General features: G+C 37.1%; 1 protein-coding gene across 1 annotated transcript in view; it reads left to right on the top strand.

The window, feature by feature from the left end:
• LOC115222364 (pre-mRNA-splicing regulator WTAP) overlaps positions 1-25,770 on the top strand; it is a 232,987-nt gene that overhangs the window by 98,715 nt on the left and 108,502 nt on the right. The window contains exons 5-6 of the mRNA XM_029792561.2: positions 10,562-10,689; positions 18,395-18,573. Of these exons, the coding sequence (XP_029648421.1) occupies positions 10,562-10,689; positions 18,395-18,573 (307 nt within the window). The remainder of the gene's footprint in view (positions 1-10,561; positions 10,690-18,394; positions 18,574-25,770) is intronic.

The raw sequence follows: 25,770 nt of genomic DNA, 5'->3' as shown, positions 1-25,770 counted from the left end.
AAGGCAGCATATAGAAAATGTAGACAGTAAACAACAAAAAACGAAAAACAGAAACTAAAATGTAAAAAGGTAAAAGAGCTATCTTCTTTAGACCTTAAATGATAAGGCTGGGAAAATATCAAGTTAGTCAGAGATAGGTAGAATTTTTCAATTCTTCAAAATATATTTACATAGATGCATACAACCACTGAAAATTTCTGACCTGCATTTCAGTAGAGAGTTAGGAATCTTAGATCTGAACAGGATCTGTGCTCTTTCAGCCAAACAAATCTTACATTTATTCATTCTGTTCACATAAGGTATGGATTTCTCAATTACTTTCCATTTAATCACATGGGGTCTTTCATTATCTTTCAAAGTCCATACTTAGTAGCTTTACTTTTGTCCTTGTGTCAGAAGGAGGCTATGTGTTTGGCATAGCAATTTCTAAATTCACCTTCACATAATCCAGTATAGGTATACTTATCAGTAGTATTATGTTTTAGAGTTGCAGTAACTTCTACCTCATATATGATAGATTTGGTCATATATCATTAGTCCTGGGTAGTGACAGTTGCAATTGGATTCAGGCTCTTGGTAGTGACCACATGTAATGATACTCTTCATATTGGGGCAGCAGCTATATGATAATTTCAAAGAACTCCTATTAAATATTTTCCTGTATCTGTGAGTAGCTGGAAAGTGTTTGTCTAGGAGAGACAGGAATCTTTTTTTCCAAGTTTAGTTTTTATAATAAGGGAAAAGAGAGGGGCAAACCAAATAATTTTCCTTGGCCTATTTTTAGATTTCTTATCCCGATTAATACTAGAGTGGTTATGTACTACTTTAAATTTGCTGCCACTAGATCTATTATTAATATCTTTATTATTATTATTATTATTATTAGAGGGATTATATATTAATTTATCTTTGAAGCCACTGTTAGCCTTGTTATAATAGGGGACAGCTTTCTTGAAAATTTCTTTGGAAGGAGAGAGGTTAGACACTCTGTTACTAATATTAGCTATCAGGTTTTTAAATATTACAGGAGGGTGACAAGACTGTTTATGTATATATGCGAGTTTCTCATTAAGCATATGGAAAGATTTGTATGAGAAAGAGTTTAAATCTAGGGAAGCAGCTAAATAATCAACCATAGAGAGATTAGTAGCTACTGTAATTTTAAGTCCTAATTGAATAAAGGCAGAAATTAGTTGCTTTCTAAATCTATTGAGGGTGTGGCCATCACACCTATGGGAAATACCCAAACCATTGTCACAGTATAGGCCAACATCATGAGATGGGTATCTATATCTCAAGATGTTTAATTTAAATAAACTCACAAGATCATAGACATCAGCACTATCATATGACTCTATAAATACATTAAATAGTTCATCACTATATGACTTTTTTACCCATGCTAATCCTTTACTGAACAATAGTGTTTTTCTCACATGCCTGATAAAATTTAAGTCTAGAGTCAATATCAACATATGATTTAGCAAATTCAATAGTTTTTTCAAGCAGCAATCTAGATAAAAGTCTATAATATCAACCTGGGTAACTTTAGCTTTATTCTTATTCTTGATATTCTTAAACCAATCTATTACAGTAAAACTGTTATTCCATTGTTGAAGCCCAGTAATTTCCTTAATTCTATTAATATTTCTAAGTATTTTTTTAGCTACTAGCCCAATTTCAGATCTCGCTGGATTTAACAATTTACAAGTAGGATTATCATAAAAATTGGGTTTATGGTCTTTTAAAGTAATAAACGCCTCTCTCTTAGCTAAGCATTCTAATCTATCATCAGTATTACTACATTTAGCGAGGAATTAGCTTGATCATTGATATCATAGTATCTCTCTACATTAGCTTTCTTATATTTAGAAATCATGTCCTTTTAGCAACTTATCGTATAAGTCATTAGTAACTTCATATAGGTTATTAGTCTTATCTGAAAATATGAACTTCGTTTTAGAACTTCTAAAGTTTTTAATTTAGATTTCATTTTAGTTTGAAAGGAGATGTGGTATTTATGAAATCTAATATTGGTAACTAAATTAAGGTGGTCAGACTCAAAGGGGACTAAATCTTTAACAATAACAGGGTATGTACAAATATATTTTGAAGAATTGAAAAATTCTACCTATTTCTGACTGATTTGTTATCTTTCCAGCCTTATCATTTAAGGTCTAAAGAGGATAGCTTTTTTACCTTTTTACTTTTTAGTTTGCTTTTCATTTTCTGTTGTTTACTGTTTGCATTTTCTATATGCTGCCTTCTCAATTTTTTCACGTTTCTTCTATTATTCAATTTCTTTAGTTTGTTATGATATGTGGTTTGCACATGAAGAATATGTTTGAGTTTTCTCAACGCATGAAACAATTAGCTCTTTAATACAGGTATTGTGACCTTTAAATAAATAATATATATATATATATATATATATACATACATACATACATACACACACACACACACACATATGTATATGTGTATACAAGGTGGTGTCAAAAGGTTCCCGGATTAGTAATCTATATATATAAAATTTAATATAAAATAACTTAGTTACCTAACTTTTAGTATCATCTCCTTTGGAATAGTCACCTTGTGCAGCAACATACCTGTCCCAGCATTCCTGTCACTTTTGGAATCTGGCTTGGAAGTCATTTTTGTAATTGAGTTGAGAACCTTCTGTAATTCGAAAATGGCAACCTTTGAACTGCATTTTGATCTTGGTGACGAGATGGAAGTCTGCAGGTATTAAATCTGGTGAATAGGGTGAGTACAGAAGCAATACCATGTTGCTTTTGGTGCGAAACTCACAAGAGAGGAAAACTCAGTGAAAAATCCATTTCTTCACATTCCACACATCCAGTCACTTTCACTGAATGTCCTCCCTGCTTCAAAACATTGCAGTAGAATTCTTGATGCACAGTACCATATTTCCAGGAGTGATGTTCAGGGCAGGTCTTTCAGACCACTTATTGTCTTCCAGGGACATTCTTCCATTTTGAAGCACCCGTGCCACTCAAAACATTCCATATGACCCATTACCTTGTTACCATAAGCTTGCCAAAGCATGCTCAATGGCTCTGTAGCAGAATCCCAAGTTTAACACAAAATTTCTTTATTCCTCTCCATGACATAATCGCGAACTACAGCATATATATGATCACAAAAATACAAATTTTACAACTTGCAAAGTAAACAGTGATGTCACTTGGCACTGCCTCATGAAGGTCACTGCTAGCTCTCACTGCGTACGCAACCATGTGCCACCATCTGTTGGTGCTCTATAGAACTAATCTGGGAACTTTTTGATACCACCTTGTGATACATACATACATATATATATACATACATACATACATATTTCTTTCCTTCCCTGAGCATCTGCTAATATATTACATGTATCACATCCTTGCATTATGTTTTTTCGTGTTTGTTCTTTTTGGGATTTACTATATATATATATATATATATATACACACACACACACTCGCACATACATACATATATATATGTTTATATATATACATATATCATCATCATCATCGTTAACGTCCGTTTTCTGTGCTAGCACGGGTTGGACAATACATACATATATATATCTACGGCATATGTGGTAATGACCTTCAAACAATAAAGGTCCAGACCAACTTCAAGTGGTTCTTTCAGTTCATGACACACATTCAATCATAACTGCTTTTGATCTTCTGTCAGAAAGTGGGGTACAAATTTTGCTTTAACTCTTTTCATTTGCAATCCTCACGCAAAATTTGTTGACATGAGTTCCAGGACACACCAGTCATCAACAAGTTCGTCAATTGTCTGGCGAAGGTCATTGAAGATCAGTTCATGAATTTTTGTGATGTTTTCATTTGATTGGGAGGTCAACGGTCGCCCTGAACAAGGTTGGTCTTCAAGTGATAAGTGACCATTTTTAAAGCGTAAAAACCACTTGTAAACTTGTGTTTTGCTCATGGCAGCGCCCTTGTAAGTGGTTTACAGCATGACAACTGTTTCAGCTGCCATTTTTCCCAGCTGGAAACAGAATTGCATGGAAGCATGCTGTTTCTTCATTTCAGCCATCAGCCAAATTGATGACCAGGGGAGAAGCTCTGCATGACAGAATGACCCAACTTGCCTCTGCCAATCAGCAGACTGATACCTGAGGGTGACTTCTAGTGGCGGAAGCCTGAACTACATGGGGCTTATCCCACAGAAAACGTTTCCGCTTACTTTTGGGTACCTCCTCATATACACATATTCACAACTCACCACAACTGCTTAATAAATACAAGGCCTTCACTACATGTAAGCACAAATTCTTCCGCACTTTTAAATTCTTTCATAAATCTAAATGTAAGCCCCCTCCCCCACGAATATCACTTACATACAAACCCCTATGATCATTAACACATACCCCTTCTATATCTCTATAACTCTTAATTCTACCTAATATCTTACCTCTCTTATATCTACCTTACCTCATCACACTATGAGATAAATATTCTTTAATTTATCCTTTATTTTTAAACCTTAACCCAATAAATCTCCTAACTCTAACTCCCACTCATAAATAATTTAACATTCAACTAGCTCTTCCATTCTCAATTACCAATAACTCCATTGCTAAAAATGGACACAAACAGTTACTACTAAACTTCCTCCCCAACAACTTTAGACTTTAAGACAACCAGATGTCTACTACTCTCTCTAAATTCTTTTCATTTTGCTCTATTTTTTTACTCTATCTTCCTTTACCTCCTCACCCTCTCTCTTGTCTTCTCAGCTACCTCTTACAGGTTTCTTAGACACCATACACCTCTGTATCTTACTTTAGCCTATAGCCAATCCTTAAATTCCCACCCCCACCCTCACTCTGTCTACTTCTCTATTTTTTTTCTTCTTTCCCTTTACCACTGAATAGCTACCTCCCCTACCATTCTGTTATTGAACATTGATATGCTCACATCTTTTTTCTCAGGATGTCTGCTATATCAGGATTTTAACCCACATGGATCTACACAGGATTACACCTAAGGGCTCATGTCCCTGTTTTTATAACTTCAGAAAGTTGAATTATGAACTTTTGTGCTTCTTTTTCTTCTTTCTTTCCTTCACCTTATTCTTTTACTCTGTTGTCATTTCATTAATATATAACATTCTCATTTTCCCTATTTATCTCTGATGACAGAATATCCCATACTCGGAGGTATCCCAGAAACAGCTGTAAGACTGAATTTTTTCCAATAATAATATTGTATACAACTTGAGGTGTCTGCCTTGCCTTAATGTTTGTTGTCCTCTTTAACAATTATAAATATATATTCATATAATATATATATATATATATATATACACATATATATATATATCGCCCACACTGCTGCACTTGCCCTTACCTCTCCAACACCACCTTCCTCACCGGCACCATCATCGACCCTATCATATCACCAACTCCTTCACCTACCCTTCTACCAATATCATCTACTGCATCTCCTGCTCTCTCTCTGCCCTTCTCTATAGATCAGGCAAACGGGACGCTGCTTGGCTGACTGGTTCGTGGAACACAGCCGAGACATCCAACTCGGCAATGACACCCTGGTCTTGCACCAGTTACTCTTTGCAACACCTGTCCATGTTCGGATTGTCCTTGCGCCGTGAACAGTGATTAATCTTCTCTTCGCTCCTTTGCGCCACATGAGCTCAACTCTCCTCCACTCTTCATCTAACCTCCACGCCTCACCTACTCCCTCCCACACACCTACTTCCTCCCACGCATCTACTTCCTCCCACACATCTCTCCTTTCTTGCTCCGACTCCTACTTCTCTTCACTCCTACCCACCTCCCTTCCCCCTCTCCCTTCATTGTCACCCTTCCCTCATAACCCCCCACACGAGCCAACCCAACCATCCCTATCCATCCCACCCCCACCCTCAGCCTACCTACATACCCTGCCTCTAACCCACACCCCACCTTTGTTTTCCCCACTCTTGCCTCCCCCACACCCCAACACCACCATACCACACATCACTACACCATACACCACCTTACCACAATACATTACATCACACCACCATGCACACACTAGCACTGACCACTTCCCAGCCCCACATCCACACACCTACACATATACATGCACACACATCAAGGTTACCAGCCCTCTTCAACACATACATGCATGCACGTGCACCTTCATGTTGGGATCACCACTTCTTTATTATCTCCCCTTCTTCCTAGCTCTCCTGTGTGATCCCTCTGTCCAGCATTCACCATGATAGATCGCTAGCCACTACACATTCTTTATTTCCTCTCCTTATTTCTGTGTTCCTTTCTGTGGAAAGCATATGCTCGATACATTAAAGACTTTCACTTCCCAAGTGTTAAGCCAATATATCTGTTTGTTGTCTACACCTGTCTTTGTCATTTTTTTTGTGAATTCTCTCCCTATATCACACACACACACACACACATATACACATATGTATACACACATAAATACACATATATATACATACATATATTTATACACACACACGCATATGTATATAACTTAACCAAGTGGTCTTAAATTCACTACTACTTTGTCTTCTACTAATGCCTCATTCCATCGCAACACCTGTGTAATAAGAAATGGCTGTGGATCTGTCCATATTTAATACCCCCTATCATCACCCATCTTTACTATTGGTCATCACTCCATGTCACTTTTCATTAAAAACTACTACTCTCACCACTTTTTTCTGTTGCTGTTCTGCACTCCTACCACCAACTACTTAGATGGTGATAGGAAAGGGCATCTGGCCAGAGACATCATACCAAAAATAGAGTGTGTGAGTGAAGTTTGGTTCCCAAATCAACTAGTAACATCATCAAGTATTCCACAAGATAAGATCCCTTGATTGTGTTGGGGTGGCCTCATGCCAGGTGTTCAGAGGCTAAAGTATGATAAAAGGACATGAATAGGTGTCTTGTTGTAGAGGAGATACATGAACACATGCTGTTTCGAGTTAGAAAGAGAATGCTGGAGATGAGGTGCCAGGATGTATTCTCAGGGTATAAGGCGGGATAAAGAGAAAAAAGGGACAGAATTGAGGATGAGTTTGTTTGCAAGAGTGTAAAAGAAGAGTAGCAAAAGTTTAAAAATAGTGGATGAGGCAAATGCATGGAATAGAGAACATGTGTCTGTGTATGTTGAGTTTTGTAATTTAAGTGGGATTATTATTGTTATAAAGCTGGTAATGTTTAGGTCTCAGCTTGGAGACCCTGCTTTAGGTGTGCAGTGAGATGGTTGAGCAAAACTCTAGCCAGGATCTTGCCTGTGATGGACAGCAGTGAAATTCCGCAATGATTGTTGCAGATCTGGTGGTTTCCATTTCGCTTGTAGAGGTGGATGATAGAGGCGTCCTTGAAGTCTTGAGGCACTGTCTCGTGCATCCAGATGAGCTGAAACAGCTGGTGAATTTTCCTGGTCAGTGTCATACCGCCTTCTTTGAATACTTCAGCTGGGATGGAGTCCGAACCAGGTGCTTTGTCACTGGACAGTAGGCGGCATGCTTTCTGAATTTCCTCCAAAGCTGGTTCAACGTCCATTGACTCCTCAACGGGGACTTGAGGTAGCCTATCGATGGCTTCACCATTGATGGTGGAAGGCCTATTCAGGACGCTGTCAAAATGTTCAGCCCATCTCTCTAATACCTTTTCCTTTTCGGTGATCAATGTTGCCCCGTCAGCACTAAGGAGGGGAGACAGTGTTCTTGCAGTAGTAGGTCCATAAACTTCCTTCAAGCTGCCATATAAATTCTTCATATCATTTCTGTCTGTAAAGCCCTGGATCATGTCTGCTTTACTTCTAAGCCAGGAATCCTGCATCTGGCGCAACTTCGTTTGGATTTTGCTCCATACAATCCGCAGTCTGTCCTTCTTTGAAACTGACTTGAGGTCAGTGAGGTGAGCTTTGTAAACACGATGCTTTTCCTCTAGTAGTTGCTTGATCTTTGCGCAGTTCTCATCAAGCCAGTCCTTATGTGGCTTCCGGAAAGAGCGTGGGACTGTCGACATGGTGTTTGCTGCTAGACAGCAGCAGGAGAAGTGTCAGGACCAGTACGTCGACCTCTACTCCACCTACATCAACCTGACCAAGGCCTTTGTTACCGTTAGTAGAGAAAGTCTCTGGAGAATCTTGGCGAAGTATAGGTGCCCCAGAAAATTCATCACCATCGTAAGACAACTACACGATGGCATGTTGGCAAGGGTACAGGACAACGGAGAGACCTCTGATCCATTCCCTGGCTCCAACGGAGTTAAGCAAGGATGTGTCGTTCCCACCTTGTTCAGCCTTACATTCTCAGCCATGCTGACAGATGCTTTCAGGGACACAGACATAGGCATCGGCATCTAGTACCGGTCCAATGGTTCAGTCTCCAACCTCGGGAGGCTCAAAGCGAAGACCGAGGTTTCAGTAGACACCGTCAACGACATCCTGTTCGCTGATGACTGCGCTCTCAATGCTGCCACTGAGTCCAACATGCAGCACAGCGTTGACTTGTTCTCTGGTGCCTGCAACAACTTTGGCCTTGCTATCAATATAAAAAAGACTGAGGTAATGTATCAGCCAGATCCAACCAAGCCCTATGTTGAACCCAACATCACCATCAACAGGCAGTGACTAAACATGGTAGACAAGTTCACCTACCTTGGCAGCACACTCTCTAGAAATGTTGTCATTGATGACGAAGTCATGCCAGACTCGCCAAGGCAAGTGCTGCCTTTGGCAGACTACGCAAGACTGTCTGGGACAGGAGGGGAATCACCAACATGGCAAAGATCAAGGTGTACCGGGCTGTTGTTCTCACAATGCTGCTTTATGGCTGCGAGTCCTGGACGGTCTACTGTCGTCATGCCAGGAAGCTGAACCACTTTCATACAATACGCCTCAGAAAACTTTTCGGCATAAAGTGGCAGGACAGGATCTCGGATACCGAGGTACTAATACATGCTAACCTGCCCAGCATCCATATCATCTAGATGCAGTCTCAGCTTCGTTGAGCAGGGCATGTAGCTTGCATGTCAGACGATCGATTACCAAAAAGATTGCTCTTTGGTGAGCTGCAAAAGGGAAAGTGCTCACAAGGTGGCCAGAAGAAGTGCTTTAAGGACACACTGAAAACCTCACAGAAAGCCTTCAATATCAACCATGACACTCGAGACCAGTCTGCTTTAGACAGATATGGGTGGCAATCAGCTGTCCACAAGAGTGCCAACACATGAGAGACCAATAGGATTGCTGCTGTAGAAGACCACAGACAAACCAGGAAGAACAGAGCTAACAACCCTGTAGCAGGCGCTACCATTCCCTGTCCACACTGTCAAAGACTCACTAGCCATCTGCGGACTCACAAACAAGCCCACCCCCACCCCAGGATGACTAGATGGTCATCATCGCATCGACGGACAAGCTACAATGTTTAGGATATATGTTAATCACTGATTGATTATTAAGTAATTGGATATACATTAATGAAACGAATACTAATTTTTAGACTAAAATATTTGTAGAGGAAGATTTCTGAAGGGAGCTGTTCACATTCACTGCTAGCTTGCTGGTAAAGGATGAGGTCAGAAAGAGACAGGGGCAGACCCATCCACAATGGCTGCAAGAGAAATTCTGTTCTAGGTGGTTTGATTATTTTGTGTCATGGTTCATCCTCAGTACTCCTTTTCCTCAAATCCAGCTCTGCATACATTCTTGAAGACAAACTGGTGAATGATGTGTCACCAAGCCTTGCAGTTAACAGCTATCGTTGACCTTTGTGGATGATCAGTATGATAGCACTGAAAGATTTCTCCAGAAAGTCCTTGTACTTTTTCTATAATGCTACTTAGTCATGGTTGCCAGTGGAGTGTGTGACTTAAAGCACAATCTTGGGTAAGTGATTATCTTCCAGTCTAGAAACTTGCCCTGCAACATAGCTGCAACATATCAGTATGACTGCAATGCTAGTGTCTTCTGCCTGTTTGAGGACTTCAGTGTTGGTAACAGATTTATTCCAGTAGATGTTGAGAATGGTGCAGAGACAGCACTGATGAAAGTGCTCAAGGCTTGTAATCTATGACTTGAGTGATCGTTGTACTTTTCCTCAGATGCTTTGTTGCTCCAGACTGGTGAAATATCTACTTTGGAACACCTCTTTTCTTTGGTTTGAGTTTGAAAAGAAGGCAAGCAATTGTCTTTGTTACTCTGTACTGGGTATTATTCAGATGTGTAAGTCTTTCTCATGCACTAACATGTAGTCCATGTGGTGCTAATGTTAGGATGAAGGAAACATCTAGGTTGTCTTCACACTTTCTGCTGCAAAATATTAGTTAGGATGACAAGTGTATTACTGGCTCCCATCCATTACATCTTGGGTTCATCTACTGTGTCCTTTGTTTCCCGAATTGACCTACTCATAACAATATCAATAACAATAATATTGTTTAGCTATCAGTTGATTAAAGACACAACATGTTAATGCCATATAAGGTTGTGTGACCAAGATAAAATGTTTCCCTATTTTGTTACAGGTGTGGAAGATTTTGAAAATAAAGAGACTGAAGAGAAATTAAAGCAGCAACATATTGAGGCTGCTCGACGCGAGAACACTTTAGTTCTTCGTCTCACTACAAAAGAACAAGAATTACAAGATTATTTGGTATGTATACATTGGTTATAAACTTTAGTATATCTAATCTGTAAATGAAGCATATTCTATATGGATGTACTTTGAGTATAATATGGCTGCTATTCTAGTAGCTGAATCATCTTACTCAAATTACACCTCCTGTCTCAGAAAAAGAAAGGACATTTCATAATGTAGTGTTGTGTGCGTGTGTATTAAATCTGGATAACGTGCTACTGAGGTAGACAAATGTATCCACGAGTTTTAACTTTGTACCCTTGGTGTATATCAATGGTGGGCCATATGGCTTGCCTGGAGCTGGTTGTAGCATGACAGTGGTCTCTTAAGTTCAAACTCATCGCATGGAGTTGAAAAGCATTCCAGTAGGAGCTGCAGGTCTTGCTCAGTGTGAGTTACAAGATCGCAATAATCAGAATAACAGAACATGAATGAGAGCCATGAAAGTTTGTTACTGCAGTAAAACAACAGATGTTGAAAACCTTTCCTGTTGTATGGTAACAGATGTAGATGCAAGCATCACTATATGCAAAATTGTGGATACATTTGTCTCCCTTAGTAGCACACTATATAAATTTAGTACACTTGACAAGTCTATAAGGTAATTTATAGACTTTCTAAGGCCTGTGATACATGCAGAAAGCTTGAATCTAGGCTCTGCTCACAATCAGACATCAAAGCAGCAATAGAAATTAAGATCTATAAAGCATGTGTCTTAACTGGGTTGTTGTCTGGATAACCTACTGCAGGCATATCCAACGATTCCACCAGCAATACTTATTTAATGTCCTGAAGATCTTGTGCTGATTTCATGTGCCTGTTATGGGAGCACTGTAGCTAGTGAAAATGACAAGTGTCAAGTCTATGATTATGAAACACCAACTTAGATGGTCTTGTTATCTTGTCCATTTAGAGGATACCTGCCTGCCAAAACAAGAATTGTATGATGAGCTGGGGCAAAGAAAACCTCCCCAGTGCAAGTATTTCAATAACAATCTTAAAGACATTTAAAAAGACCAATATCAATACTAACACTTGAGAAGATAGGGGTCTGTGAAGGAATCTAATTGCTACTGGTGTTGAAAAATTCAAGAACAACTGGTTTGCATACACCGAGTTGAAGCATGCTAGTAAATATATGGAGGATGTGAACCCTCTCCCTAACAAGAGTGCAAAAGAGTCTTTAATGTGATCATGTCTTCTCAAAGGCAGACTCACTCAGCTGCTAGTGTGGTCACAGATACACCAGCATGTTCTCTTGTGCAGTGTGTGTGTTTCAGCTAGTGAACTCATTTGGCATTGTAAGTCCCAACATTCAGATGGTTGGGCTATTGCTTGAAGGCTATCTTGTGGTCAATGTGGAATGACTTGTAGGTCCCTTGCTGGCCTTAAAAATCATATGAGATGTCATCAGGCAATGGAGAGACCAAATGTGAGATGTTTCTTAGAGTCAAATGGGCTTAAGTAGTCTTACTCATCATGAATAGACTTCCGTTATGTATGCATGAAATGCAATGTAAGATATGTGTTTGTGTGCTTGTGCATGTATATGTATGTATGCATGTACATATGTATGTATATTGTCCTGGTTATGACTTCAAATTGCTCTGGTTTGGAAGTTTCAGGGTTTTAAGCAATATGTTACTACCTATTAGCCACTATTATTTTCAGATTCATTCAATCCTAGACTAGTTGCACTTGTTGGGGTCCCAGCTATGGGTTAACTAGCATATGTAATGACAATCCATCTGAGTGCAGTGACACGGAAATACCCTTGGTTGGTGTCAGAATGCTCTGTGAAACCACCAGGAGTAAGAGATGCCTAGCTATTGTCATAGTATCCTTCTTGGAGAGAGAGATACTGATATAAAAAGAAAGTGGTACTTGTGTTGTACAACTGTTTATCACTATAATTGAAAATGATGAACAGATGTCTCTTTAAAAGATAACCTCATTTGTCATTCCATCTACTGAAAGTCCTATGGTGATAGAAAAGTAGGCAACATGTGCAGACCTAACCAGTTGGAATCACACTAAGTTACAACTTTCATCTGTCACCTACACTTCAAACTATACCGATCTGCAACAGGACTGAACAATCATCTGAGAGGTCATGGATGGAAAGTCAGAAATGCTATTGACAACAAGGGAGCACAAGGAGATAACAATCATCTGTGAAAATGTAATAATCACTATGTATGTATGTACGTATGTATGTTGTATGTATACATGTGTGGTGGAAATCAACTTGTCACCAAGTAAGACCACTTCCTAAACCCATTAAGAAACATCTCATGTTTTGGTTTCCCCTTTGCTGATAATGTCTCATAATTCCTAAAGCCTGCGAGGGACCTACAAGTCATTCTGCACTGATCACAAGTACATTCATTCATTCAACTTGTGTTTTTCCATGCTAGCATGGGTAGGAGGTAGTTATTTCAAGCAGAATTTTACAGGTGAAAATTCTTCCTGCCACTAATACACAGACCAGTCACTTTGTTCTTTAAAAGCACAAACTGACTGGTTATAATGATAATGAAGAGTGCCAGCTTCACCTCAACTTTACTCAACTGGTGACAAGCATGGAATATCAACTTTTGTGCAGGTACATACATAAACAAATAAATGCAGACATTTCATTTTTGAAAGATATATTTATTTGGATATTTGCTAGTTGCAAAAGAGTTGATGGAGGTAACTTACAGAAAAGTGCATGGGATCAACCTGGAAATGGAGAACTAAAACAAGCATTTAAAAAAGGCAACAAACCAGCAGGAAGATATGCACCATGTATGGAGAGGATGCTGTTACAGAATGTGTGTGCCAAAAGTGGTTTTCAAAATTTCGATCAGAAAATCTTTTGGTTCAAGATACACCTTACTGTGGCTGGCCAACTGAGCTTAACAGCAACAAAATGAAGGAGTTAGTCAACACCAACTCCTGCTATGCAACCAAGATGATCACATATATTCTCCATATTGAGTGTTGAAAGCCATCTGCTTCAACTTCGCTCAATGTTTAAGTTTCACATCAATTGAATGAGGTTAATTCCTTGCCAAATAAATTTCCATCTATGATATGTTGCAGACATGTGAAGGGAACAAAGTTTTTTTTTTTTTTTTTTTTTTTTATAGGAATAGTGGCTGGGGGATGAGAAATGGATCATCTTTAATAGGACTTCACCCAGAGAAGTTTATGCATTCAATTTGGTAGGATTGGATGGGCGTTCTCTTTTATGAGGTGGTATCAAAAGGTTCCTGGACTAGTTGTGTTTAATAAAAAATAACTTATTTACCTAAGTTTTAACATCATCTCCTTTGAAATAGTCACCTCATGCAGCAATACATCAGTCTCAGCATTCCTGCCACTTTTGGAATCCAGCCTGGAAGTCGTTTTCCATTAGTTTGTTGAGGGCCTTCTGTGATTCACTCTGGATCTTGACAATGGTGTTAAAACGGCGACCTTTGACCTGCATTTTAATCTTGAGGAAGAGATGGAAGTCTACAGGTGCTTAATCTGGTGAATAGGGTGGTTACAGAAATGATACCATGTTGCTTTTGGCAAGAAGCTCACAAGTGAAGAGAGCTCAGTGACTGTGCATTTTCGTTGTGAAGAATCCAATTCTTCATGCTCCACCAGGTCCGGTTGCTTTTGCCAAATGTCCTCCCTCAAACACTTCAAAATGTCACAGTAGAACTCTTGATTGACAGTCTGGCCTTGGGGGACAAATTCTCAATGCACAATATCACATTTCTGGGAGTGATGCTCATGGCAGCGCTTCCAGATCATTCATCATCTTCCAGAGACAGTTTTCTGCTTTTGAAGCACCCGTGCCACTAGAAAAACATTGCATATGACCCATTGTCTTGTCGCCATAAGCTTGCCAAAGCATGTTCAATGTCTCTGTAGTAGATTCCTCAAGTTTAACGCAAAATTTCATGTTGGCTCTTTGTTCCTGTCCATAACAAAATCATACACATGACCATGAAAACGCAAATTTCACAACTTGTGAAGTAAACACAGCAACATCACTCAGCACACTGCCTCATAAAGGTCACTGCTAGCTCTCACTGCTTTTGTACCAGAATAACTCCATCAATATTAACCAAGTATTTTAATGATTTTTACATAATTTTGGTAAGGCTACCCTTACTTAGCTGAAACTTTACTGTCATCATTAAGTTGCTATTGTTTGGCTATTATTGAGATTCTGTTAAAAACCTAACATCTCCGCAGAAGTTTAATTAATCATTATACATTGAGTTAGTCACAGAAAATTAAATTGCTACATTAGTAGAGAAAATGGTTATATATGTGAAATAAGTGCCAAATACATTTTTTACTTTTAGTTTTATATATTCAAACCTTAAAAACATTATTCAAGGACTGATTCTCAGTATTTTTTAATTTTATGACATCTAAATCAGCTAAAGTAAATCATTATCTTTACAAGGAAAATTGAGGTCATGGCAGAATGTGGTGGACTGGTTTCTTGGATTGGTATAGTAATCCATGTTTCTGTCAAGAATAGCTAGAGCTTCATCTGCTCAATTTGCCCGCCACTTATGATGGCAATGTTCCTCAGTTGGCAGAAGACTCATTGCCCTTTCTTTGCTTATGGAGTAGAGTCCAGATGCTAAGAAAGGAAATTTTAATCCAGCAATTATGTATATTTATCTGTATTCAGATATCAACCAATAGCACATCACTGAAAAAGAGGTGATGCTCAGTGATACAGTAGGGATGGTACACATGGAGAAGATCATGATGAGGATGATGAATATATAGTATCATTGACATTAAAATGAAAACTTTAAAATGTCTTCTACTTAGTGAAACGTTTATAGACACGTGTTGTCATCTATTGGTGTGCTACAGAACTAGTTCAGGAAATTTTTGCTAATACCTTATATGAGCTTCTTCCCATGGAAAGGACTGTTAATTTGGATATCTACTTTGACCAGCTAGACAAATTAAATACAGTGATCCACCAGAAGTGTCCAGTACTTGTTAATTGTAAAGGCATTATCTTTCATCACAACAATGCCAGACTGCACATTTCTTTGCAGACATAACAGAAGTTACTAGGAAGTTTTGCCATACCCTTCATATTCACCCGACCTTGTACCCTTACATTTCCACCTGTTTTTGGACTCTTCAAATTTTGTAAAAATTCACCTGGATGTGTTTCTCACCAGTAAAGTCAGGAAATTCTTTGAGCTGGGAATAATGGATCTGCCCACAAGATGGCATAAGATACTGGAATAAAGTAACTATATCATTGATTAAATAAATTACTTTGCGTTTAAAAGTTGTGTCTTATTTTTGCTTAAAAATAACCAATTGAACTTTTTGGCTGACTCAGTACATTAACAAACTTGTAGCACCAGGTAGTGTCCATACAGATAAAATAGTATGATAAGGAGTGTCTATTTACTTTTGCGATGTGTACGTATATGAAATAAAGTATTAGTGTTTAAGGGCCCATAAAATATATCCACTATATTTAAGAGTTCAGTTATTAACATATTGTAAAACTCCAATATATCAATATATTATTACATTGCAATAATTTTAAATGGAATAAGTTTGTTACTTACTACACAGGAGTGACTGTGTGGTTAGTAGCTTGCTTACCAACCGCATAGTTCTGGGTTCGGTCCCACTACATGGGACCTTGGGCAAGTGTCTTCTACTATAGCCTCGGGCTGACCAAAGCCTTGTGAATGGATTTTGTAGACAGAAACTGAAAGAAGCCCATTTTATACATATATGTGTGTCTGTGTTTGTCCCCCCCACCATCGCTTGACAACTGATGTTGGTCTGTTTACATTCCTGTAACTTAGCAGTTCAGCAAAAGATACCAATAGAATAAGTACTAGGCTTACAAAGAATAACTCCTGGGGTTGATTCCATCGACTAAAGGCAGTGCTCCAGCATGGCCGCAGTCAAATGACTGAAACAAATAAAAGAATATAAAATTTGTGAAAACAATTGTTCAGAGCAAAATATTTAGAATATTAAAAAAGCAAAAGCAAAGATTTCACAGATGATTCATAATTTTATTCTCCTCTACATCTGTTTCAATAAATAGACTACAAATGTCATCATTGATGTATAAAAAAATAAATAATTTATTAATTTAAATGTAAAGGATAATCTATTTCATAAGGAAATAAAATGGGGATATGAAAACCAAAAGACCATTGCAGTTTTAAATATGATATATATAGAGAGAAGCAAAATGGACAGAGAGGAAGAAAATCCGAGAAAGGCGAATAAAATTATACTCACACACATTGCACATGTGCATTTATGTGTGTGGATAGATGTTTATATAAATAGGTACATGCATGGCTGTGTAGTAAGAAGTTTTCTTCCTAACAACATGGTTTTAGGTTCAGCCCTACCGCATGGCACTTTGGGCATGTCTTCTACTATAGGCCACAGGTTGACCTGAGCTTTGTGAATGGATATACATATACGTGTGTGCATGTGTATGATAAAAAAGAATGGTATTAGCAAATTGTGTTTACTGCTTAGTTTGCAGTTGTTAGTAGTAGTGTTAAAGAACTTTCTAGAGACACTGGAAGTATATTTTGTTTGTGCTTTTTGTAATTAAAAATTTTCTTTCTCAGTAACTCATGCATAAGGAAATTTTCACTATATTTAAAAAAACCAATATATAAAAGTAAATCCTGTATTTTAGATGTTTTATTTTAGACAAATTATTTGAAGACCTTTTATAAGCTATTGGATATGTTGTGAATTGTATTTCTTTGAGAGAGTTGTAGCAGTTTAGTATTTGAAACTTCAAAGTAACTCTAATAGCATGATAAACATTATAGATATTCCACTTATCTAAAACCAAAGTTGAAGTAATTGAATTTTAATATTATGGCACCTTGTCCCAATTTTCATTATAGCATCAACTTAAACATCAGCTGTTTAAAATGTACCATCTTTAATATATTTACTTTTTGTGAACTCTTTCGCTGCATCATTAGATACATAATATTGTTAATAGTTTGTAAATCTTTCTGCTGATATATCACTGGAAATTTTCATTAAGTAATTATATCTTAAGATATTCCTTAAAAATTTCTCTTTAAGATTCTAAAACTGTTGTAGTTTTTAGAAGAATCTTTCAGTATCAAAACAAAAAGAATATGAGCATTGAATAGTTGTAATATGTCATTATAGAAATATCTTTAAGAGTAAGTTTCAAGAACATTCCCTTTATAAGCCACTAATCATTTGTCATGGATCAATCTTTACCTCTATAATCAGACTTTGTAAAAGTAAACTTATCAGCTCTTTTCTTTTTTCTACATTAGTTCTCTCTCAATTTCTACACATCAAAAATTAAACTAATAAAACAGAAATAAGATTGACAAATGATCGTTTCTCTTTATTGCTCATCCCTTGAGGATGCATGTTAATAATAAAACTCATAAGAGCATCAGGAAAATGTCATGTCATATTTGTTTTGGCATTTTGCATTCTCAGTTCATATCTTGTCGTAGTTAACTTTGCCTTTCATTCCTTTAGGTTCAATAAAGCATCATGCCAGTTAAGTCAGTGTAGTCTACTAAACTCAATCTCCTCAAAATTGCTGGTCTTGTTCCTAAATTAGAAACAATCATTACTGTTTGTTTGTGTTTTTATTCTGGCAGGTATGCTCAATTCTAATTAAAATTTTTGGTATTTTCACTTTTAGAATCAAATCCAAGAATTTAAAGCTGCTCAAACCCCAAGCACTAACCAACTTCGCTCTATGCTACTGGACCCAGCCATCAACTTGGTATTCCAACACATGGCTAAAGAGATGGAAGAATGCAAGGAACGACAGAAACAGACACAAAATGAACTGAGTGCATGGAAGTTCACTGCCGACAGGTGTGATATCTCCCATCTTAATCTGGTAACATTTCTAACCTAGACTTGCAGATGCATCAAACACCTACTTGTCCCCTGTGTGACATCAGCATTAGCTATCTCAGCTGATGATGCCATCACAGTCAACACAAATGGCCTAATAGTAGGCCATAGAAAGCACCCCCTGCGTCTTACCTGAGCTTGCTGATGACGCTACTCTAAAGCGGCATCACATAGACTGGGTAAAAGAGTGAAAGAAAGAAAAATGTCAACAAACACATTACTAGACATGTTTACTAAACAACCACCACATTTGCACACTCTCTTACTGCTCCTCCATCTGCTCTTTGGTATATTGCTGTATTTTGGTATTACTACTACTACTGACAAAGTTCAACTTTACTTTCCTTCAAAAACTCTTCTGCAGAACATTTTATTTCTACTTTTGTACCAGAATCTCTCCATCAATATTAACCAAGTATTTTAATGATTTTTACATAATTTTGGTAAGGCTACCCTTACTTAGCTGAAACTTTATTGTCATCATTAAGTTGCTATTGTTTGGCTATTATTGAGATTCTGTTAAAAACCTAACATCTCCGCAGAAGTTTAATTAATCATTATACATTGAGTTAGTCACAGAAAATTAAATTGCTACATTAGTAGAGAAAATGGTTATATATGTGAAACAAGTGCCAAATACATTTTTTACTTTTAGTTTTATATATTCAAACCTTAAAAACATTATTCAAGGACTGATTCTCAGTATTTTTTAATTTTATGACATCTAAATCAGCTAAAGTAAATCATTATCTTTACAAGGAAAATTGAGGTCATGGCAGAATGTGGTGGACTGGTTTCTTGGATTGGTATAGTAATCCATGTTTCTGTCAAGAATAGCTAGAGCTTCATCTGCTTAATTTGCCCGCCACTTATGATGGCAATGTTCCTCAGTTGGCAGAAGACTCATTGCCCTTTCTTTGCTTATGGAGTAGAGTTCAGATGCTAAGAAAGGAAATTTTAATCCAGCAATTATGTATATTTATCTGTATTCAGATATCAACCAATAGCACATCACTGAAAAAGAGGTGATGCTCAGTGATACAGTAGGGATGGTACACATGGAGAAGATCATGATGAGGATGATGAATATATAGTATCATTGACATTAAAATGAAAACTTTAAAATGTCTTCTACTTAGTGAAACGTTTACAGACACTGTTGTCTTCCATATATGGTTTGACAATTAACATCATCTTAGCCATCCTTGACAATGATTTTGTTGAATGTCCCTTGAAATTATTTATATAATTTGGTGCTGAAGAATCATAAAAGCCAATTCTTTTCAGAAATCTTTTATAATCCAGAGAATTTTTGTTAGTTTCCAGATGTGTAATATTCTAATGTACTCATGAAAGGTTTACAATTAGATGATGATTAACTAACTAAAATCCTAAATCTTAATGTTGTAGTTATATTTGTATTTTTATATTCTACAGACATATAAAAGAATGAATATACACGTACACACTCTTTGATCTCTTTCTTGCACATATACTGCCACATTTGTCTTGTTCTAATACTGTTGTATATACATAAACACACACACACTAATTTAATATAACTAACTTTTTTGTGTATGATATAGTATCGTTTATATAATATATTGCATAATATAGAACAGTTCAATATACTGGGATTGATGCACTTTAAAAGTATGGGCTTTTATAGTTGTATGTTTATATAATATATTGTAGTTGCTATAAAAATACTGACCTATATTTAACATGCAGCAGTGTATATAATATATGTTTCTTTGTTCATTTACTATCTGTATTTCCAGGCTAGCATAGGTTGAAAGAATATTTTGTCATGGCATTGTTTTATAGCTGGTTGCTCTCTGTTGTTAATCCTTACTTGCTTTTCAAGGGATCTCTTGTGGTGTTCATAAATTATCTTTACAACTTACACAATTTTTTGTTTCTAATAAAGTTGAGATCCCTCATTCAACTTCTTCACAACCAATCGAGCCCATGTGAAATTGTTCTGATGTGTCTAATAAAATTTGTTCATCTGTTTTGCAGTAAACTCTGCTGAGTTACCCTTATTTTTCATTTTTTTCTGAATTTTTGAAATTGTAAAGGTAATTTATGAGCACCTTGTATAATAGACAACAATATTTTATTTTATGTATTTATTACTTTTTAAGTGTATATGTGTGTAAAGATTCACACATACACATATGCATTGTGCACACACACGCACACACACATGTTTACTATATAAAAATGAATCTATCTGAGTTTCACCCAACAGCTGGTTGTTTGAGTCTGTAGATGAAATAGGGACTTGTATTTATAAGGTTGAAAGTTTCTGGATTAGTAGTTTTGTTAATTGTATTTCAGAATTTGAAGTATTGAGAGGAATGTAAATAAAATTTCTCCCTAATACTTACTATGTCCTTGAACAAAGTGTTCAAGGACTTGGTGAGTATTTAAAAGCATATATTGTTCCTTAGGGTGCATGTTTGTGCAGGTATATGAAGTGGCACACATAGTTAGGTCACACTTATATATACAACTATATAGAAATGATTTCTCTCATGCAAATACATCCACTCTACAGGTTTACAAATACACACTTATAGCCACATATTTAAATATATATATTTAAAAATCTAATTTAATAGAATTGTGTTGAGTGTTTTTTTTTTTTGCAGTTATTGTTAGTTGTGGTTTGTTAAACATGTACCTCAAATGTTTGTTATCATTGTCTTAATAAAAATTACATATTGTCCGTATAAAATAAAAACAGAAAGGCATGTGTATAGATATAAAATATACATCTACAAGTCCCTCCATTTCAGCCACAATCATAAACAGCCAAATGATCGATAGAACTCATGTAGACTATCATTTCTTTTTATGTAATAAACATATCTGTCCTCTCTACAGACTATTGAGTTCTATCTCTGATACTCGTATCTTGTATAATGTTTTGTGTGTGTGTGTGTGTATGTGTGTGTGTGCACACACACACTGCATATACCTATAATTATGAGGGTTGAATATATTTACATGGGTCTACAAACATAAATTTATGTAATTTATATGAAGCACTGTCTGATATAGATATAGATGTTTTTAATTTGTTTTTGAAAAATGAAAACCGTATGACCATTATTTACATTCGACGGATATTTGTCCTCATCTTGTTTGTTGTTAACACGTTTTGGCTGATATACCCTCCAGCCTTCTTGAGGTGTCTTGGGGAAATTTCGAACCTGGATGTTGTTGTTATTATTATTATTATTCAGGTCTCTTCCTGGAATTGAACTCGGAATCTTGGGGTTAGTAGCCCGCGCTCTTAACCACTATGCCATATGCCCGTGGATATATGGCATAGTGGTTAAGAGCGTGGGCTATTGACCCCAAGATCCTGAGTTCGATTCCAGGCAGAGACCTGAATAATAATAATAATAACAACAGCATTGAAAAATACCTTAGAAATGAGAACCCAGGTTCGTAATTTCCCCAAAACACCTGATGAAGGCTGGAGAGTATATCAGCCGGAACGTTGTGTTAACAAAGACGATGAGGACAAATATCCGTCGATTGTAAATAATGTACATAATTCCTCATCTCTTAAATATAGAACTGGAAAACAATATGAGTTTTAAGAAAAAATAAGTCAATATTTTGGGGTTAAGACCCCTTCTTCGGGTAATTTTCAGAGATTTGATTTTGCAAGCTAGCTTTTCTGCTATGTACTGTGTGTATATGACGGTTGCTTTGTATGCGCAGGATAGCATTGTTATAGTAGCCAATCAGCTTTGTACAATACAGCCTCTATATATACATGCATATTCACACATACAGAGCAGAAAAGCTAGCTTGCCACACAAAATCTCCAAAGGTTTTCTGAAGAAGTGTCCTAATCCTGAAATATAAAAGTACAAGATTAAAGCTAAGGTCATAGTCAACTTGCATTACTTTGCTTTTGCAGATATGTGTGTGTGTCCCTGAATGTGTGAGTATACATACATATATATATATATATAAACACACACACACATGCATACACACACCCTCACATGTGTGTGATTTTTTTGTGTATGTATGCATATATATTTAACTTTTATGATATACAGTAAAGTCTGTAATGTACAATATTATATATATTAATATAACATCTATACTTTGGTTCAGTGTTTCTCATAGAAGTAGTAGTGGTTGATGGATAGGGGATAAGAATTTAAAAGGGGCTGACAAATTGCTATTTTAAATAAAATTAGAATATTTTAAAATCTTTAAACTTGCCCAACATCATGGCAATGAAAGATGAATTCTGTGAATTCAAAGAGGTTAGTGGTAAAAAATACCCTAATATTTTAGTGGTGGAACTAGTATTTATAATTTCTGGGAGTTACAACTCAGGTAAAACCCAACATAGTTTAGGAAATGAATGTTTACCTGAAAGGGATTGTTTGTATTTAAAAGTTTTCAAAAATGTTGGTTATACGATTGTGAAACTTGTAGCCATAAGAATTAAGTGAATGTGCTGTATGGCTTTAACAGGCAGTTGAGTTTGTTGCATTTTGTTTGTGTGTGAGAGAGAGAAATTCTGGGTGAAAAGGGTTTATGAATAAATAGAAGTCTATTAAAGAAGGCCTGGGACAAATTATTTACCACAGACAGCAAATGTCACAAGCAAGAATATGTAACTGTGCAAACCTATTCAACCTTCATCACAATAGAAAAATGAATGTTAAGCATTAGCTTTATCGTATTAATGCATCAGACTATCTTTGTAACATAACTAGGGAACAACATTCAAAACATCTATAATATTAATATGCTAGTGTATGTTAAGCTGTAAAGTGATTAGTTGAGGTGTTTAGCATTGGAAAATAAGGGAATGTAGTTAAGTGGTTAATTGAAGCGAGAGAGAAAAGGGTTTTACTTGAAAAAATGCAGTAGTGGTGAAGATAGGAGAAAGGCAATTTACAGATATATAATCATATACTTACGCACATACATGTGAAATACTGTGATGAAGTAGCAGTTAAACTGATGGTGGTGATGGAAGGAGAGAGGGAGTCATTGATAGGGATACTGGTTAATGGAGATGGGACCAGTGAAGACTAGTTATTTGATTGAACTAATTTTTTTGTCAAATTGTCAATCACTTAAAGCATGCATCTTAGTACAATTAATTATCAATTGCTATAAATGAATATTTCATATGTGCTTATCTAAAATGATATTTTGCTTCTATATGTGGAACAAAATAAAAGATGTAAAAGTAGATGTAAGAAAATTAAGTTGTAATGGAAGAAAGTTGTGTTCATTTAATTCTTCTTTGGATCGTAGTCATGCTGGAGCTGCAGTCCAATAACCAGTAATCTTCAAGTGTTTGGTTTGGTTTGGTTTGGTGTTTATTTTTTGTGTATTTTTTTAACTGCTTTGTCATGGTACTTTAACAACATCACACCTTTAAGTAGCATAAATGTAAACAGACACAGGTATATATTTATCGTTGTCATCATACAAATTCTTTCCATGCCAACATAGGTCTGAGAGTTCAACAGATCTGAGAACCAGGTTTTGCTCCAATGTCTTAGCTTTGGCATGGTCTCTAGGGCTGGATGCTCTTCTTTACACTGACCACTCAACAGAGTGTGCTGGGTGCATTTGTAGCACCAGTAGTATAGAGGTTGCTTTGCTATCAATAAGACTAAAAAAACCCTCTCAAACCAGATATCATGGCTGCTTGAATCAATTACCAATCACTTAAGAACTACTGAGTACTTTTATGCGCGTGCGCGCGCACACAGAGAGAGAAAGAGAGAGGGAGAGAGAGAGAGAGAGAGAGAGACACTCACAGAGACAGAGACAGTATCCTTACTGTTTCTATCAAATTTCACTGAAGGCATTAATCAACTGTAGGCTGTTGTCAGAAGGCATTTGCTCAAGGTGCTCTACTATGAAACCAAACCTAGAATTGCAAGGTTATAGCACAAACATTTTCACTATACAATTATGTTGGTACCTGTATTACTGTTTTTTTTTTCTTGAATCTACAGTCCTGTGGGGAAGCTACTATATTTTGTTTACTGGGACTATGTGTTCAGTCAGCCATAAAAATACATTTCTCTGATATAAAAATAAGGATTTAAAGCAGCATATTAAAATTGATTAAAACTTTACCAACATAGGCACAGGAGTGGCTATGTGGTAAGTAGTTTGCTTACCAACCACATTGTTCCGGGTTCAGTCCTACTCTGTTTAATGTATGTTTTCCATGCTGGCATGGGTTGACTGAGGTCTAGAGACCCAGCTGCTGCACCAGGCTCCAATCTGATCTGGTAATGTTTCTACAGTTGGATGCCCCTCCTAATGCCAATCACTCTGAAAGTGTAGTGGGTGTTTTTTATGTGCCATTGGCACAGGAGCCACTGAGGCAGGCCTGGCATTGATCACGTTTGGATAGTGCTTTTTATGTGCCACTGGCACGGGGGCCAGTCAGCCAGTCAGTGGGTACTGGCATCAGTCATGTTCAGATGGTGCTTTTTATGTGCCACTAGCACAGGGTTCAGTTAGTGGATACTGGCATCAGCCACATTTGGATGGTGCTTTATACGTGCCACTGGAACAGTCAGGGGGCACTGGCCACAGCTATGATATTGGTTTTACTTGACTCAAAAGGTCTACTCAAGCATATCATATCACCCAATGCATCAGGAGTACTCTTAACTTGGCTGGACATGCATGGCTGCAACCTCACTTGAGTTGCCAGGTCTTCTCAATCACAGCATATCTCCAAAGGTCTCGCTCTCCTGTCATTGCCTTTATGAGACCCAATGTTCAAAGGTCATGCTTCCCTACCTCATCCCATGTCTTCTTGGGTCTACCTCTTTGACAGGTTCCTTCCACAGTTAGGGAGTGGCACTTCCTCACACAGCTGTCCTCATCCATAAGTAACACATTACCATGCTAGCGCAGTCCTCTTTTGCACACCACATTTCATGCTTCTTGTGCCCAACTTTTCTCCCAGGGTGCTTACACTTTGCTGTGTATGCACACTGACATTATACATCCAGTGGAGCATACTAGCTTCATTTCTTTCAAGCCTATGCATGTCTTCAGCTATCAGGGCCCATGCTTCACTACCGTGTAGCATGACTGTTTGCACACATGCATCATACAGTCTACACC

Source organism: Octopus sinensis, linkage group LG19 (assembly GCF_006345805.1).
Source record: "Octopus sinensis linkage group LG19, ASM634580v1, whole genome shotgun sequence".
Lineage (NCBI taxonomy): Eukaryota > Metazoa > Mollusca > Cephalopoda > Octopoda > Octopodidae > Octopus > Octopus sinensis.
The sequence above is the reverse complement of the archived record's forward strand: the minus strand, read 5'-3'. Positions and strand labels throughout refer to the sequence as shown.